Genomic DNA, 18453 nt, shown 5'->3' with positions numbered 1-18453 from the left:
AGTCTGACAGATTTCGGGGGTAAAACAAGATGTCGGCAGCACTGGGCTCCTTGGGACAATGGTTTTCCAGCATCAAAGGCTAGCTGCATTCCGGGTTCCCAGACACAACTCCGTCTTCAAGGCTGGCAGTGGCTGGCTATGTTCCTCATATCACTTCTCTCTATTTGGACCCTTCTGTCCCCCAGGGACCTTTATGACCACACTGGGCCCACCTCATGGTCCAGGACAATCGCCTAACTTTAAAGTCTGCTGATGAGCAACCTTAAAACCCCTATCCGCGTAACCTGACGTGTTTGCAGGTTCTGAGGACAGGACAGGGATGTCTCTGCAGCTGTCATGCTGCTGGCCATGTCACTGTCACATCATTGTTTCCACTTACTTGCAAACACTTTCTATGTCCCTCTATCCCTGCATGACCTCCTCATGCCACAATTCTTCATTGACACGTTTATGTCCCTCCCTCCACCCTGAGCCTCAAGGGAAGGGTCTGGCCCTTGTTTGGCCACAGTATATGACTAATCGGCACATGAATTGCCAACGCATTCAGACGTGGCCAAAGGGTTTCCTTGCATAAATCCCATACATGTTCATAAGATTTGCAGCATCTTGCTGCGCGTCCGAGAAAATCCAGGACAGAAGACACCAGATCGTTTCCCTGTGTATTTGCCTGGTGCCCAGGTGTCACAGAGGCACAGCATGACGGGGATGGTCCAAACCCAACCTGAAGCACTGGACTCGAGTCTGGGATCTTGGTGCCAGCCCAGCTCAGCCCCCACCCCCGATCTGTGTAAGAACGACCTGTCATGCAGGCCAAGGGAGTAAGCAGGCATCCTGGCAGCTCCCAGGACCTGCTCCTCTAGCCTGAGAGGCAGGCAAGGCATCCCACAAGCCACATGCAGAGCATCTTGACAGTGAGTCTGCTCGAGGTAAGGCTGGCATATGAAACACGGGGAGTGAGGCAGGGACTCAGCAAAGGCAGAGTGAGGACCCAGTGGCATCCCTGGCACAGAGGACTCAGGGCGGGCCTCTCTGGCCACAGACTCCACTTAAACATGAAATTAAAATATCGAGCCAGAAAGAGACTTCAGCAACCTTTCCAACTTCAAAACTCAGGGTCCCTGAATCCCGAGCCTGCCTCGCCCACTCCAGAAATTGGGTTAATGAACCTCGTCACGCACGACACCAGAATTGAGCCACCAAGTCCACCTGGAGCCATTGTTCGGCTGGCCAAGCGTAGGTCTTGAGATTTGAAACAAAGATTTCCATATAGACAAGGATTCTATTTTTGACAGTTTGGTTTTTGGGCGTAAGATGGAAACAAGCCGCCGAAAGCTAAGTTAACTTCTGCGTTCTTTAGTTTACTGGAAATCTGCTGTCCACACGTCACAGGGGATCTGCTCTGGACCTGGGACAGCTGAGAGACGGATCTTACCATTTAAACGTCCACATCCCTTCCCCAGACGGTGAGCCTCGTCACAGCAGGAACACGTGCTGTTTGTCTTGGCTGCTGTCGCCCGAGTGCCTGGCAGCTGGTACAGAACTGAATGGCTTTCAGATGCAGGTGACCTTCCAGCCACGGTTGGTCTTGTTTGAGTGATTCTAAGTACGTGGTGATCGTCCAGCACCGGAAGTATGTACATGCACACACACACACGTGCACACACACATACATACAATAACTAAAAATTATCTTTCGTAGTCAAAAGAGGTGACTAGAATAAATACGGCTCACTTTGGCCTAATTTGGTCCTCAGGGCTGCTGCAGAATTCACATGTGATTGTGACAATATTTGGAAATTAAGAAAAGGAAGGCTCAGAGATTCAATAACTTACTTAAATCCATGATAGACAGCAGGGAGAGATCAAATGTCTATTATCTGACCCCAGATCCACTGGAAACCCTAATGCTTCCAAGAGCCCTGGGTCCACACCATGGCTCGGTCATTTATTAGCTGATCCGTTCGTTGACAATTCACTTGACTGTTTGAGACTCAGTTTCTGTATTAGAAAACGGAATACTACCCACAGCTGTCATGAGTCTCCAGGGCAGTGACAGAGCCTGTCAGCTCTATTCCACGTACCTTGTGTATGTATAGCACCAAAACGCGCATTGCGTGATAATTCGCACTTTCCTTTTACAACGCGTAGTTTAAAAGTCCATTTTAAGCACATACTTGTCTGCCACACCAAAGAACACACAATCTGAAGACAAAAGCAAACCCCCAACCCCCCAGAGCTAATATCCTCTATCCCAGTAAATACGAATGAAGCAGACAGATCTCATTATGAGCAGAACGCGATCTGGGACAGTGGCCCATCCTGCTCAGGCCGAGCGTCAGCAAACTTGATTTCCTGCCCCAGAGGAAGACTAAGGGCTGAGGACAAGTCACATGAGGACGTAACACTCAATATTCCAGACACGTCCACGGGACCGCCCCGCGTCAGCACTGTCTGAGATACAGCAGCCTCTAATCTGGCAGCCGCTATCGGCAGTCATCACTTCTAAATTTCTCCACAGATGTCATTTTGACAAAACAGTCCACAAATCCGCCTGGAGTGAAATTCAGTTAGTGTGTTGTTACCAATGACAGGCATTCATTCTGGCAATTTCCACGCCACGGCACGGTCATTTCATGTAGTGCTCCCCGAGTCCACGTCTGGGCTCCACCCCTGCCTCAGGGACACATCAGAAGGCCAAGGCTTATTTTTGAAAACGAAACACATACGCGCATCTGTGGCTCCCAGAGCAACAGGTGGACGGGCCCGGACTGCTTGCCGCGTCTGCGCTCCTGACGACGCGAGTGTGAGCGCATTGGCTGCAGGTTGGCACGGCCCCGCCCCGGGACCCACAGCTCCCACCCCGGGCCGGGTCGCTTCAGCAGGTGCATGTGCGCACGAGGACAGGGAGAAGATCTGAGTGTCTCTGCAAGAGCAGCCGGGATTTCACCTTACATTTGGTTGAGAGGGCACAGGCCAGGCGGGAGGGGCTCCCTGCCCCGGGTGGGGGGGGCAGCTTGTGTGCTCCATGGAGGGGCTCCCTGCCTGGGGGGTGGGCAGCTTGTGTGCTCTGGGGAGGGGCTCCCTGCCTTGGGGCAGCTTGTGTGACCTAGGGGATGGGCTCCCTGCCCGGGGCGGGGGGGGGGGGGGGGGGAAGCTTGTGTGCTCCAGGGAGGGGCTCCCTGCCTGGGGGGTGGGCAGCTTGTGTGCTCTGGGGAGGGGCTCCCTGCCTGGGGGTAGGCAGCTTATGTGCTCTGGGGAGGGGCTCCCTGCCCGGGGTGGGGGGGGGCAGCTTGTGTGCTCCATGGAGGGGCTCCCTGCCTGGGGGGGGCAGCTTGTGTGCTCCAGGGAGGGGTTCCCTGCCTTGGGGCAGCTTGTGTGACCTAGGGGATGGGCTCCCTGCCCGGGGCGGGGGGGGGGGGGAAGCTTGTGTGCTCCAGGGAGGGGCTCCCTGCCTGGGGGGTGGGCAGCTTGTGTGCTCTGGGGAGGGGCTCCCTGCCTGGGGGTAGGCAGCTTATGTGCTCTGGGGAGGGGCTCCCTGCCCGGGGTGGGGGGGGGCAGCTTGTGTGCTCCATGGAGGGGCTCCCTGCCTGGGGGGGGCAGCTTGTGTGCTCCAGGGAGGGGCTCTCTGCCTTGGGGCAGCTTGTGTGACCTAGGGGAGGGGCTCCCTGCCCAGGGTGGGGGGGAAGCTTGTGTGCTCCAGGGAGGGGCTCCCTGCCTGGGTGGGGGGCAGCTTGTATGGTCCAGGGAGGGACTCCCTCGCCCATCGCTGCAGCCGTGGCTCCACTCTGGGTGTCCTCCCTGGCTTTCGGCCCTCACGGCCAAGGTTGGGACCTCCTAACACGCCGTCCTGTTCTCTTTCCTAACCTCCAACCCCCACAGAGCCTTCTCCCTGGCCGCCTACCGCTACAAACTGGGTGTGTGTCCCGAGTCACATGTTAAATCCTCACCCCAATGAGAGTGCTGACCTCGGGCGGTGTCTACCTGGAGAGGAATGTGGTCTGTCCCTGCTCCTCACAAGAAACCACCTGCGCCGCGTGCTCTCAGCAGGGTCTCTCTCGCAGTAAATGGAGGGAAGGCACCATGCAGCACCGACTTCCGTGCCTCTGGTGAGTCATTAGTCACCCACACAGGTACATGACCCAGGCCCTCTCCAAGGCTTTCAGCGTTGACCTCTCCCCTGCTGGATCCACGTCAGGCGTCACCTTCCCCACCTTTGAAACCCCGGCTGACAGAGGGCTGCGGAGAAGAGAAGTCACACGCTCCCAACAGGGCCTGGAATGCAGATGTGCCTGGGAAGTGGGCACACAGATTCCGTGCACACTCCCACCCGAACCACGTTTTCAGTAGTCACTTGAATATCAACGCTTCGTACGCTGTCCTGTTAGACTCTTCCATACAGCACAAGCTGCTTCCCCTGTCCTCTTGGTCTGGTTACAACCCAACTACATTTTCCATAATTTCATGGAGTCTTAAAAATGGAGTTTCAGCTACACTTGCAGATTCTTTACCAGGAGTAAGAGAAGGCAGAAAGCTCATAAATGCCATTTAAAAATACCTAGGCTGCTCAGAATTCACTTCATTCTGTAGGCTGGAGGTGGCCTCCTGGGAAGACTGGCGAGCGAAGAAAACATACGAGGGATGAATGTAAAATCCGGGGAGGAGAGGACATTTTCTGCTGCACGGAGCATCTCATCTGAGACTCGCGGCGGGCACTGTATCCCTTCCAATGCCTCCCACCTCCCTGCCGGCTGCCTCATTAGGTGCTGGGTCTCATGCCTCCCTGACGCCGTGCACACGGCCGTGTGTGCTCTCAGCAGACGCCCGCCCGGCTCTGCTCTGCACGGAGGCGCTCCGATGCCTGTTAGTTAAGGCAAACCTAAATGCTCTGCATGGCCTAAAACAACCATTCTGAAAGGAGCTGGAAAGAATACACAGAGTTCTTTGCATCTTTTGGCTCAAAATCTACATAGCGTTTTGTGGAGGCGCCCGGGTGGCTCAGTCGGTTAAGCGGCCAACTTCAGCTCAGGTCGTGATCTTGGGGTTCATGGGTGAGCCCCGCATCGGGCTCTGTGCTGACAGCTGGGAGCCTGGAGCCTGCTTTGGACTCTGTCTCCCTCTCTCTCTGCCCCTCCCCCACTCAGACTCTGTCTCTCTCTCTCTCTCAAAAATAAAAAACATTAAAAAAAATTGTGTTCTGTGCATAGCAGGGCTTTAATAAATACTTGAATGAGCAAATGCATGGCTGGGTGGCTGGGTGGCTGGATGAACAAACGAACGAAGGAACGAATGAGTGAACAATGGATCCTTGAGCCTTCCGGTCACGTTTGTAGCGTGAGACATCCCGCCAGGTTTATTTCCATGCCGTCTTGGGAGTGGGATCCTTTCTACGACTTCCTATGGATCTGTGATGGTTTACTGATAACTGAGGAGCGGGGTACACTTGGGGATCTCTACGTGAGGAGGGCTGTAGCACCTGGGAGGGGAGGGGTGGCTCCCACGGCTCCCTGAAGGCTTGCATGTGCCAGGGGCTAGGGTGCACACAGACGGCCCCTGTGACAACACTCCCTCCTACACTGCTGTAGTCCGGGAACACACAGGCGTGCATTTCCACCGTGACTCTACACAGGCCGGGCCCGGCCCACGGGGACCCCTGAGACGCCCCACATTCTCAGCAAGGAGGGCATGGCCACACGCCAGGTCCCAGGCCAGAATTCCCAGCACCGGAAGCACCGGAGACATGTGGATGTCACTTTTCTCCAGGAATGTGGGCGATGTTCACACGGTTTGTCCGACTAGACTTCAGATCAGTGAGGAAGAGGTGTGAGGGCTGGGGACCTGTGCCGGGCGGGTGCTCCCAGGCGTCCGTCATCGGTGGGTTTCCAGAACCCTCTCCCAGGAGGACTGCTCCACTGGACACACAGCCCTGTGCTCTGTTGTTCGTTGTTCCTGGCCTGCAGCGTGGGCATTTTGCTTTGCTGCCAGCTGTTGCCTGCGCTCAAGAGTATGTCCCGGGCTTCGGGACTCTGATTTCCTCATACCAGACATGAAAGTATCAAGGCGCCAAGGCTTAAGAGAGAATCACCACACACTCATGGCTGAAGCAGATACGCTTTCACCTCCGTCCCTAATACCTCTCGTAATTTATATCACAATTTGTGGGAACAGCGACATTTAATTTCATTGGTGACATCCTGCTTAGGAAATGATGTCAAATAAATAACTTTGATTACATTGTCGGGGTGAGTATAACACGATTCCTGGGTTACTCTTGAGTTTGGAGGGTGTTATTTTGTTAAGACCTTCTGTGTATAAGCGCATAGTCCTCTCCTATAACGTAACGATGTGTTTCGCGTCTGTTTGCGAGCAGCTGGCCGTCCGCTACACGTGTAACGAGTTTTTCTGCGGTGTCTGGACCCAGTGCTCTTCCCACTGGGAGCCTGGGGACCACCGGGTGCGTGCGTGAGTCTGGGGCCTCTGCCCTGCCTGCGTGGGCTGGCACCAAACAGGTCTGAGGGGCCCTGATGCAAGGGAGCTGCCTACAATGTCATTAGCTAAACATTTAATGCGAATTATAGCCAGTACTCATTTTATATCAAATGTATGATTTGAAACATTCATGTTTTTTATTCTACCCCAATAAGACTTGGGCCACATCGCTTCTGTTTTTATTACTAAACAGATTTCGAGGTCCTGTTCTGCCTGTGGACACACTGCCGTGACCACGGCCACCCTCCCCATGGAAGGTCTGTGTCCACATGGACGTGTATGTTTCAGTTCCACATCGCAGTGAAGAGGGCACACTTGTACGAGAGGAAGGCTGGGCCCTGAATTAACTGGTGGCCTGGGTAACAGGTGCAGAGAGGACGAATAAGTGTGGAGGAGGCTTCTACAGATTAAAGGGGGGAACTCCCCTTGCTGACATCAGAAAGGCGTGCAGGTCTCCAGAGAAGACGTCCAGATGGCCAACGCACAGATGAAAAGATGTTTAACATCACTCACCATCAGGGAAATGCAAATCAAAACCACAATGAGACATCACCTCACACATGTCAGAACGGCTAAAATCAACAACACAACTGGTGAGGATGTGGAGAAAGGGGAACCCTCTTACACCGTTGGTGGGAATGCAGACTGGTGCAGCCACTCTGGAAACAGTGTGGAGGTTCCTCAAAAAGTTAAAGATAGAGCTAACCTATGACCCAGCAATTGCACTACTAGGGATTTATCCAAAGACTACAAAATACTGATTCAAAGGCATACATGCACCCTGATGTTTAGAGCAGCATTATCTACAGTGGCCAATGGAAAGAACCCAAGTGTCCATTGACCGATGAATGGCTAAAGAAAATGTGGTGTACATACAACGGAATACTACTCAGCCATCCAAAAGAATGAAGTCTTGCCATTTGCAAGGACATGGTTGGATCTAGAGCGTATTATGCTAAGTGAAGTAAGTCAGAAAAGACAAATACCACAGGATTTCACTCACATGAGAAAGTTAAGAAAAAACCAGCAAAGGGGAAAAAAGAGAAGAGAGGCAAACCAAGAAACAGACCCTTAGCTATAGAGAACACACTGATGTTGTATCACCAGAGGGAGGTTGGTGGGGGGATGGGGGATATAGGTGATGGGGATGAAGGAGTGCAGTCGAGGGGAGCCTGGTGGCTCAGGAGGCTGAGCGCCCGACTTCGGCTCAGGTCACGATCTCACGGTTCGTGGGTTCGAGCCCTGCGTCGGGCTCTGTGCCGACAGCTTGGAGACTGGAGCCTGCTTCAGATCCTGTGTCTCCCCCTCTCTCTGCCTCTCCCCTGCTCATGCTCTGTCTCTCTCAAAAATAAGTAAACATTAAAAAAAATAGGAGTGCACTTGCTCTGATGAGCACTGGCTGATCTACGGAAGGGACGAATCACTGTATGTACACCTGACTCAAATACAATACCGTAGTGGCATTAACATAAAAACGTAATAAAACGGAGTGCAGGCCAGTTAAGCAAATGGACATACGCTCATGTGCATGCTAGCCCGTGCTTATTCGAAGTGCAATTTGTTACTATTTACCTAACACTTAATTCCATCTCAGGTGTCAAATGCACGGTATGCCTTGTGTTCGAGTATTCGGTACACGGGGCCAGACGTGAGGTCTGTGACACATGGGGTCCTCCTCAGGGAAGCGGGACCCAAGCTGCGGGATGACCTCACCAGGCTCGGCTCCGTTCGGACAGAGTGGCTGCTCCTCACCTGCACGGAGACTGGCAATCAGGCAGCTTGGCCAGGAGGCCGACCCTGTCGCCCGAGGGGCGGGGAGCGTGGGCAGCAGGTGCGTGGAGACAGTCCCTTCCTGTCCCGCGTCTCCCGCACTTCTCTGTCCTCTGACCTGCCAAGCGGCTGGCACCCCCTCACTCTTGAAGCCACCACCACAGCCATCCGGAGTTGGTAAAATGCCCCGAACCTCGTGCATCCTCTGCTTCTCCTCTTTCTCACGCTGCCAGGTTCCCCAGCTGCCTAACATTTGGTCAGGTGACCCCCGACAGTGGACCTTTCATACACTGGGTCCCGGAAGCCGTGCTTCACCACCACAGGCTAACCTCCACGGGAACCGGGGAGATTCCGCCGTTCTCCAGACCAGCCCGCCCCACTGCCACCGGGTTCCCCCACCCAAGGACTCACACCTCCTGGAAGCTCCTTGCCTTCAGTCCCAAGCACATTTCCAGCACGCAAGCACTCCTAGGCGTCACGTGCACTCAAAGAGGCAAACCTCCCACCCGAAAAAAAGCCTTCAGAATCTGAAAACAATCCCAGAAGTCCACGTCTCTGTTACTGAAACTTGCAAATGAATTTAGTACTCGTGGAAATCCTGTTCTGAAATGGCAGCAAGGAAAGCCCGGGGCCTGCCCGGAGCGTCTCGCCCGTCCTCCCTGTGTGTGATCCCTGCATCCCCCCGGATTTCCCAAACTCATTCTTTTTTTTCTTTTTTTTTTTAATTTTTTTTTTTCAACGTTTATTTATTTTTGGGACAGAGGGAGACAGAGCATGAACGGGGGAGGGGCAGAGAGAGAGGGAGACACAGAATCGGAAGCAGGCTCCAGGCTCTGAGCCATCAGCCCAGAGCCCGACGCGGGGCTCGAACTCACGGACCGCGAGATCGTGACCTGGCTGAAGTCGGACGCTTAACCGACTGCACCACCCAGGCGCCCCTCCCAAACTCATTCTTTAATACCCGGGTTTGGTTTAATAGCAATGAACATTGCAATAATAAGAATTATGGTAGAAGCTAATATTCATCGAACACTTACTGTGATAAATCTTGCTAAGGTCATCAGATTGAATCTTTACCATCTTTTAATCTGTTATGAGGTAGGAAATAGTCTTACTAGCTGCCCCTTTTCTTTAAAAAAATAAACAAACAAGTATTTAAGGGATCAAAGTCACAGGGAAAAGAGGCGAATTGCCTGGGCACTGGGGTCGGCCCTCAGAGCCTGCCTCGGTATCCCCGCCCCACAGGGCCTCTCGTTCCCAAAAACTACATGTGGCGCAAACGTAACATCCTCTCTTTCTACCACCCTGGTTTTATGCAAGACAGTCTTTCGGTGGCTGAACTTTTTGCAAAAAAAAGTTTTGTAAAAACAAGATGTTTTATACCGGAACCTAATACATACACACACACACACACACACCCACACACACACGGTTTCCTTAAGTGATAGTTGCCCTTATTGTGTCTGATGTGCGTTGATTCTGTTCATTCTACACGTTCCATACATTCCTGTCCCTTTTTCTTTTTCAGTTAAAAATTACCGATGAGGGGCGCCTGGGGGGCTCAGTTGGTTGAGGGTCCGACTTCGGCTCAGGTCACGATCTCACTGTCCGTGAGTTCGAGCCCCACGTCGGGCTCTGTGCTGACAGCTCGGAGCCTGGAGCCTGCTTCGGATTCTGTGTCTCCCCCTCTCTCTGTCCCATCCCCACTCATGCTCTGTCTCTCAAAAATAAATAAACATTAGAAAAAATTTAAAAATTGCCAGTGCACTTGAATTCATGGCCTATCAGCGCATTGCAAGCCACTGTTTAAAAACCAGTGTTGAGTCAATATAGATGAGGAGACACAGGAAATGAAGCGAAAATCTCTCACTGAATTAGGAAAAGGTCAGACGAGCCACATCTTCCTTCATTAAACACCACGTCTGCCACCTTATCTCTGCCCTCCTGATCTATTTCCACCCACGATCACTTCACTTGGTGCGAGGCCATCACACGTGGATTTTAGACGTTGCTGGCCCGAGGTGCTATTACGGAGAAAGTGGTGTCTCGGAAGGCGCAGCTCTGAAAGGTGAGCTGAAGGCTTCTGCGTGTTGTTGCTTCCATTCGCAAGCGTGTGCACACGTGTGAGCATGTGTGTGCTGTGCAAATACACGTATGCAAGTAGCTCGCTTCCTTATGGATTCTCTGTGGGAGGGACCTGCTGGGCAGGCTGTGGCAGAGCCTCAGGGAGGGAGGTGGGGGGCTGGCCCCCCATGAGTCTGGAGGTCCAGACGGGGGTGGAGGGGCCCCCCACGAGTCCAGCCGGGTGTCCGGAAGCGAGGCCCCTGTGGGGAGCGTGGGCGGGGCTGCTGTCCAGTCTGGCTGTCTCTGCACCTCTGGTCGGGCGCCAGCCCCCTCTCCTCCCTCACATCCCCGGTCCCTGGTGCCCACTACACGTGCTTCTGGGGATCATGAGGCCAGAGTCCAACACGATTCTGCTTTTGCCGTTAGCCTCATGTTCGGATGCTTATTTTATTTAGGAGTTCATCTAGCTACTTTTTGATTAGTACTTTGTGGGATTTTTTTTTAAATGACTTCAAAGCTAAAATAGAATCTTGTGAGTGAAGTGCGTCCTTGTCTTCTAATAGAAACCCCCGGTTTCGGTGCAGTGCAGGGGCAGGACAGCGGTTCCCAGGGAGGGAGGCTGGGCCCCCAGGTGGCATCTGGCGATGGCTGCAGAGAGCATCTTGGATGGCCACACATGGGCCTGGGCATGTGTGGGGCGTCTCATGTGCAGGGACGCAGATGCCGGGACACAGCGGCCTCCCCGTGGGGGAGTGTGACTTCCTGGTGTGGGTGACATCGTCTCAACGGCCGTGGGCACGTCGCGACCCTCAGGCCCTCTGAGGCCATAAGGTTGGAGACAGCGTCTTCCCTGTGAGGGTGACATCGTCTCAATGGCCGTGGGCACGTCGCGACCCTCAGGCCCTCTGAGGCCGTGAGGTTGGGGACAGCGTCTTCCTGGTCTGGGTGACATCGTCTCAACGGCCGTGGGCACGTCGTGACCCTCAGGCCCTCTGAGGCCGTGAGGTCGGGGACAGCGTCTTCCTGGTCTGGGTGACATCGTTTCAACGGCATGGGCACGTCGTGACCCTCAGGCCCTCTGAGGCCGTAAGGCCGGGGACAGCGCCTTCCTGGTGCGGGTGACATCGTCTCAACGGCCGTGGGCTCGTCGCGACCCTCAGGCCCTCTGAGGCCGTAAGGCCGGGGACAGCGTCTTCCTGGTGTGGGTGACATCGTCTCAACGGCCGTGGGCACGTCGTGACCCTCAGGCCCTCTGAGGCCGTAAGGCCAGGGACAGCGCCTTCCTGGTGTGGGTGACATCGTCTCAACGGCCGTGGGCATGTTGCAACCCTCAGGCCCTCTGAGGCCGTGAGGCCGGGGACAGTGTATTCCTGGTGTGGGTGACATCATGTCAACGGCATGGGCACGTCGCGACCCTCAGGCCCTCTGAGGCTGTAAGGCCGGGGACAGCATCTTCCTGGTGTGGGTGACATCGTCTCAACGGCCGTGGGCTTGTCGCGACCCTCAGGCCCTCTGAGGCCGTAAGGCCAGGGACAGCGTCTTCCTGGTGTGGGTGACATCGTCTCAACGGCCATGGGCACGTCGCGACCCTCAGGCCCTCTGAGGCCATGAGGTTGGGGACAGCGTCTTCCCTGTGTGGGTGACATCGTCTCAATGGCCATGGGCACGTCGCGACCCTCAGGCCCTCTGAGGCCGTGAGGTTGGGGACAGCGTCTTCCTGGTGTGGGTGACATCATGTCAACGGCATGGGCACGTCGCGACCCTCAGGCCCTCTGAGGCCGTGAGGTCGGGGACAGCGTCTTCCTGGTCTGGGTGACATCGTCTCAACGGCCGTGGGCACGTCGTGACCCTCAGGCCCTCTGAGGCTGTGAGGTCGGTGACAGCGTCTTCCTGGTCTGGGTGACATCGTTTCAACGGCATGGGCACGTCGTGACCCTCAGGCCCTCTGAGGCCGTAAGGCCAGGGACAGCGCCTTCCTGGTGTGGGTGACATCGTCTCAACGGCCGTGGGCACGTCGCGACCCTCAGGCCCTCTGAGGCCGTGAGGCCGGGGACAGCGTATTCCTGGTGTGGGTGAGGCTTACACGCCATGCGCCCTGCTGAGTGCAGTGCATCTCTGCGGGATGGACACCTGACCTCACAGCTGTGCTTCACTGACTCTCGCCTTCCAGAAGGAGCCCCACCCGCACAGGCCGGTGCTGGGATCCTAATCAGGGCACACTTTTTCTACTCGGGTTCTTTACCCGTTCACACGCTGATGTGTTTTACGCCCCAAGGGCGGCTGTCGGATTTCGAAGTCAGTGTCGAGAGCGGGCTCATGCTTTGCTCCCGGATCAGGAGGGCTGAGTGGCAGGTGCACGCGCGGCCTGTCCTCCGGTGGCCCCGCCCCACACGGCTGCTGAGCTCAGGCCTGGCTGCGTGGCTTCTCTCTCACCTTCTTCACCCTCCTCTCTGGTTCTTTGCTCTGCACTAGTTTGACACCTGTTGCATTTTTTAGGGAACGTTGTCAGTGCCTCTCTAGCTGTACTGAACTCACTTTCTTTAGCCTATACAGCAGCCTGGTTTCTTTTTTTTCTAACTCCTCCACCGAGTGGAGCTAAGTCAGGGAGCTTGGTGGTCGTCTGCATGGACGTGGGAGCACCCTACGGGGCAGAAAACACTGAACTTTGTCACTTGAATGGATGAATGAATGAATGAATGAATGAAGGCTGCTACAGTCTGAATGTCTGCATCCCCCAAAATGTATACATTGATGGCACTGGGAGGGGGTCCTTGAGGCGGTGGTTAGCTCATGAGAGATTAGTGCCCTTATTTAAGACACCCCAGAAAGCCCCCTCACCCCCCCGGCTGGGGACTCACAGGAAGACGGAGTCTATGAGCCAGGAAGGACCCTCACCAGACCCCAAATCCCCAGCACCTTGATCTTGGACTTAAGCCTGCAGAGCAGGGAGATATAAATGCTGCTGTTTACAAGCCACACAGACCGCGGTCATTTGTTACCGTGGCCTGAACAAGCTAGGACAAAGGCATGTGTGCATGGAAGCATGAATGAGTCAATAAAGATTTGCTGCTTGAGGAAGGGGGCTGGCCCGGGGAAAAGATACTGTAATTCACTTGGTAACAACCAGGCTCGGAAATTGTGCAAGTTAAAAATTGATATTTAGGGGAAAAGCTAGGGAATGCAATTCAGAAATTTAGATGTAAATTCCTAACATCCTAATTTCCACAAATAATAAATATTAGCAATTTTAAAACTGATTTTGGTTTCTTTGTATAGAAATAAAGTTTTAACATGAAATGGTTATATAGTCTTTTGGATGCTCTCTTGACTGATGTTTAACCTTTCCCCCTGTCCTGCTGCATGTGATGGTAACTGTGGATGTCACACCCTGGGGAGGATTCTTGCCCCTGTGGCCTCTGGGCTCCCACGGGTACTGGTGTGTGGGGGTGAAGGACAAGGGGAGGACAGGGAAGGGTGCAGAGAGGGCTTCACAGCGCTTAGGGTGCAGCAAATGAACACACTGTCACTGCACAGAAACATGGCACCATTTCCACTATTTCTAGAAACTTCTAGGAACTTCCCTTAAGGAAATAAGTGTGGATGTCCATCCAGTTACAAAGCTACATGTCTACAAGATGACCAGGGGTGTTTATAAAAGGACACAAAATATAAATCTCTAAAAAGGGAGTTTAAAAAAAAAAAAAAAAACCATTTTCCTTTAGAAAGAGAGAGCAAGCATGTAAGTGGGGGAGGGGCAGAGAGCGAGAGAGGGAGAGAGAGAATCCCTAGCAGTCTCTGTGATGTCACTGCAGAGCCCGACCCGGGGCTCCCTCCCACGACCCTGACATCATGACCGGAGCCAAAATCCAGAGTAGGACGCTCAACTCACTGAGCCACCCGGGCGCCCCATCTAAAAAAGGGAGTTCTTTGAAAATAAGTTTTGTGTAATTAAATACTGTGTGACGTGCATGTGGTTAAATGGTGTGCAGACCAGAAATGATAACGGGGGGGTGGCACTAGACAAGACTATATCCCCACATATGCACCTGCCCCACAGAAGGCTGTGTCGGTAATTATTGCTTCGACATTCAAGTACTTTTTCAAATTGCACAGTGCACCCCTTTTCCTTGTGTCGTGTTGCATATAATACGTACCTACTCTTCTTTGATCATTGAATCTCGCTTTTTAAAAAAAATTTCACTTTGCGGCTGACTTACCAGCGTAACATCTAGGCCAATACTGCAGTCCTCATAAATGCTTATAAACTGGCAAGTCTCTACAACTGATTTAAATATAACGTTCAAGAGAACGGTGTCACGAAAATGACCGGCAGAGACAGCAATCTGATCTCACTGTGTCTGAAGGTCTTCCCTCAAACCCTTTCCCTGGGAGAAGTGGGCTCTTCTCTCGTAGTCATTGAGAAGGTGCTAAATCAATTCACTTTTACCGCTGACTTCAGATTAATTCTAAAGCAACCTGCTTTATCTTCCTACTTCCATACGCTGCATTATGTGAGCTCTGCAGCACGCATGCACCCTTAACGGGGCTCAGGAGGAGCCGGAGCCGATTCTCCTATTTCTTTACCAAATTGTCTGTCATGAAGGACAATTTTAGGATTTGCAATGAGTGCCGCTCGCCCCTCCTGTAACCTCACCGCTGCCCGGTTGTAGCCCGAGCTGCCCTGAGGAGCGGCCACACGTTTCGGAAACGATACGTCCTCCTTCCACAGCCACGGCCGTTAACGTGGATGTGGGGCAGGAGAATGGGAGAGCCGTGTGTTCAAGACAGAAGACCTGTAAAGACCCATCTGCTTCAGGGGCTACAGGCAGAGGGGATTTGAAAAAAAGAAAAAGTCTACGAGTTGGCATTTGTTCCTGATCAGCGACTCTAGCAGCAGTGGGAACGTGACTCAGCCCTTCCCCCCTTCCTCCCGCTGAGCCGCCCTAGCTGCCTTCCTTGCTGTCGAGTAGAGTATCGTTTGTGCCCTTGACACCAGCGTTCCCTGCCCCGGGCCACACTCGAGTCACGCAGGGAACCCTCAGAGGCAACCACGCATCGGAACGTCCCGGCGCGGGACCGGGTCTGCATATTTCTAAATACTCCCCAGGTGGCTCCGGCTAGTGAGAACCACGGTGGACACCCAGTGTTTCCGTGAACGGGCTGAGAAGGATGGCCGGACCCACTGGTGCATGTCCCCGACCGGGGCCACCTCCGCGTGGGTCCAAGTCACGCCACGCCTGCTCGTTCAGCACCCCGCGTGGGAAAACTGGATGTGTGTCTGCGAGCTCCTTGTGGCCGACGCTCCCCAGATCCTCATCTTTCTTTCCGCCTCTAAAATCCAACTGTCTTGACACGCTTGTAATTGTCATCCCCTCACGGCCAGACCGCACAAGCAGCTCACCGAACACTTTCTGTCCCTAAACAGTACGGAGGTTCCTCAGAACAAACTTAGATTGCAGCAATTCTAAAAGACAAAGGCAAGGTCCTGAAGACATCCTGTGCGTCTGACAGCATCACGCATCGTGGCCTAGAGGTGGAGGTAACACACGTGTCCATTAAGGGATGAAGGGGCACACTGGCTGTGGCCGAGTCATACGACGGAGTATTACGCAGCCTTAACGAGGAGGGAAGTTCTGTCACGTGCTACGATATGGCCGAATCCTGAGGGCATTCTACAGAGCGAAAGAAGTCAGTCACAGAGCAACAGACACTGCATGACCCCGCTCAGACCGGGAATCTAAAGTAGTCAAACTCACAGAAGCAGAGAGGAGGATGGGGTGGGGGGGGGGGGGGGCGGGAAGTACCTGCTCCTGGGTGCGGAGTTGGGTTTGGGAAGATGGAAGGAGATCTGGGGACGGGTGACAATCACCCTGTCGGGTGACTGTGAATGTATTCCACGTCCCCGAACACACACATTGAAAAGGGGTCAAAACGATGAATTTTACGCCGTGCGTATTTTACCAACACGACAAAATACCTTGTGTCTGTACAGCGCAGCCCATGTCATGCTGCCAGCGAGACGCTCTGACCCCTTCAATCCCTGTACTTACCTCTCTGCGCTCCGTTCGCGTGACCAGGAACGTATTTAAACTCCCCGTCTGGGACTCGGCAGTAAGAACACGGTGGGACCTGTGCTTCCGGTGTGATCCCCGCAAGCTTTTGGCTTTGTGCCGCTGCTTGGTCATCTACGCCCCTCCGGGACGCCGTCCCGTGTTACACGAGGCCCAGCGTGCCGTGATTTAGCCGAGAAAAGGCGTCTCCCCCAAGGTGGACCAGCTCTCAGGGATGCGCCCTGGCTCTCCCCTGAGTTCCTCCTGGCCGCTGACTGTCGGCACCAAATCCCTGCCGGCCACAAAATGTGGCTTAAAGACGCACACCCCTCCTCCGTTCTGGCCCACGTCCCCTGTTCTGAGGCGGTCACAGAAAGGAACCGGCACCACAGGCACATGGTGATCTAAAGACGTCCAGACACAGCACGAGTGCAGGTGAACCGCCAAAGTCCCAGTGACACAAAAGTTGACGGAATCATACATTCACCGGACGCCTCTTTACACCTGCTTCCTGGTGATTGCTCGGGGTGATGGAGAGCGCCACCGAGTGGAACAAAAAATAATGCACGCCCATCCACACGAGCCAGTTCGCTCTCTAGTAAGAAGTAAAGATAACCTGGTTTGCATATTTCTGAGTAAAGAAAGGCTTGTTTAGAATGGCAAGTTAGAAGTAAATTTTGAACTTGATCACAGTGGAAAATAGTTACTCTTTTACAACTAAATCTGTATTTATAATCTCATTGAAAAGAAAAATTTTTTTGCTTCTGATTTTCTTTAAAATTTTCTTTTAATACTTATTATTGAGAGAGAGAGACAGAGTGTGACCAGGGAAGGGGCACAGAGAGAGGGAGACACAGAATCGGGAGCAGGCTCCAGGCTCTGAGCTGTCAGCACAGAGCCCAACGCGGGGCTCGAACACACAAACCACGAGTTCATGACTTGAGCCAAAGTCGGACACTTAACCGACTGAGCCACCCAGGTACCCCTAATTTTCTTTAAAAGAAATCACAAATGGCCTCTTTGACTTTCCAATATTATTCTTTAAGCCAATCAAACGGGCAATAGATTCACTGGCTAAAGGTCTGAAATAAATTAGGAAAAATTCAAATTCAAGCATAAACCATCCTTATGTTCCATAATTCAGCCCCGAGGGCTGTGACAGCCCAGGACCATCGGTGACCTGGGAGAACACCTTGGCATCTTTTAGGCCATCGCACAGCGTGGGGCAGACATCATGGAGCCACGGGTAGGGCGTATTTTCTCACTTGCTGTTGGATGTTGAATTTATTCAACACTCCACATGTCTTACAGAAATACTGGCTCCTTTTCATGTAAGCATGATCCACGTCAAGTGACGATGGCCAAAGAGAGCACTGGCTCGATTGTGTCTGTGATGTGGCATAAAAAGAAAATCTCCACGGGAAATACGCTGTGACGGTAATTTGGAGCTTACGGGCAACAGGGCACATGCCATACTCAGTCAGCATCCACACCCTGGTGCACGCTGGGCTGGCCCGCAGTAATCTGCTGTCTCAAATGGGGTGAAAGAGCTCGTAAGAACCATAAATGAGGAGCTCTTCCCTTCCTTAGATCCACTGAGAGCAAGTTCTAGTCACAAGGGAGCAAAGGCGAGAGGTGCCATCTCACACACATATCAATGATGCCAACAGCTTGATGATTATTAATAATAGTTAGCTGCCTCAGCGATTCATCTGTGGTGATTTGGAGCAAACGTGTTCTCACCTACAGCTTCTGTAATGTTTACAAGCTATTTAAAATGTTCACCACATCTTACTCCGTTCTTGAAATTAGGACGCGCAAAGTCACACGCTTGCTTAACCCGTTTTTGCGGTGGGGATCCCGTCTGTGAGGTGCAGAGCGCCACCCGGCCCGGGGCGTGCCCGCCGTGTCTGATCTGTGCAGTCACCGGGGCCGAGCTGTGTACTCTACCTAGATCCTCCTCTGCCGGCCCCGGAAAGCTGATGCCCGGCTGGACCAGGTCCCCGCCCTCTTCCTCTGCAAGAGAGAGAGAGAGTCACTCTTTAATACATTTCAGGAGTAGATGGCAGTTAGCTCAGCGCGT

At 53.4% G+C, this 18453-nt stretch overlaps 1 protein-coding gene across 9 annotated transcripts in view; it reads right to left on the bottom strand.

The window, feature by feature from the left end:
- Window positions 1–18453, bottom strand: part of DLGAP2 (DLG associated protein 2) — a 786292-nt gene that overhangs the window by 149286 nt on the left and 618553 nt on the right. For 6 of the 9 annotated variants that reach the window (XM_045451319.1, XM_045451280.1, XM_045451288.1 and 3 more), the window contains one exon: window positions 18321–18386. The exons of the other annotated variants lie outside the window; for them this stretch is intronic. In XM_045451319.1, coding sequence (XP_045307275.1) covers window positions 18321–18386 — 66 coding nt within the window. The remainder of the gene's footprint in view (window positions 1–18320; window positions 18387–18453) is intronic. 9 annotated transcript variants of the gene reach the window in all.

This window comes from Leopardus geoffroyi, chromosome B1, assembly GCF_018350155.1.
Source record: "Leopardus geoffroyi isolate Oge1 chromosome B1, O.geoffroyi_Oge1_pat1.0, whole genome shotgun sequence".
Taxonomy (NCBI): Eukaryota; Metazoa; Chordata; class Mammalia; order Carnivora; family Felidae; genus Leopardus; species Leopardus geoffroyi.
The sequence above is the reverse complement of the archived record's forward strand: the minus strand, read 5'-3'. Positions and strand labels throughout refer to the sequence as shown.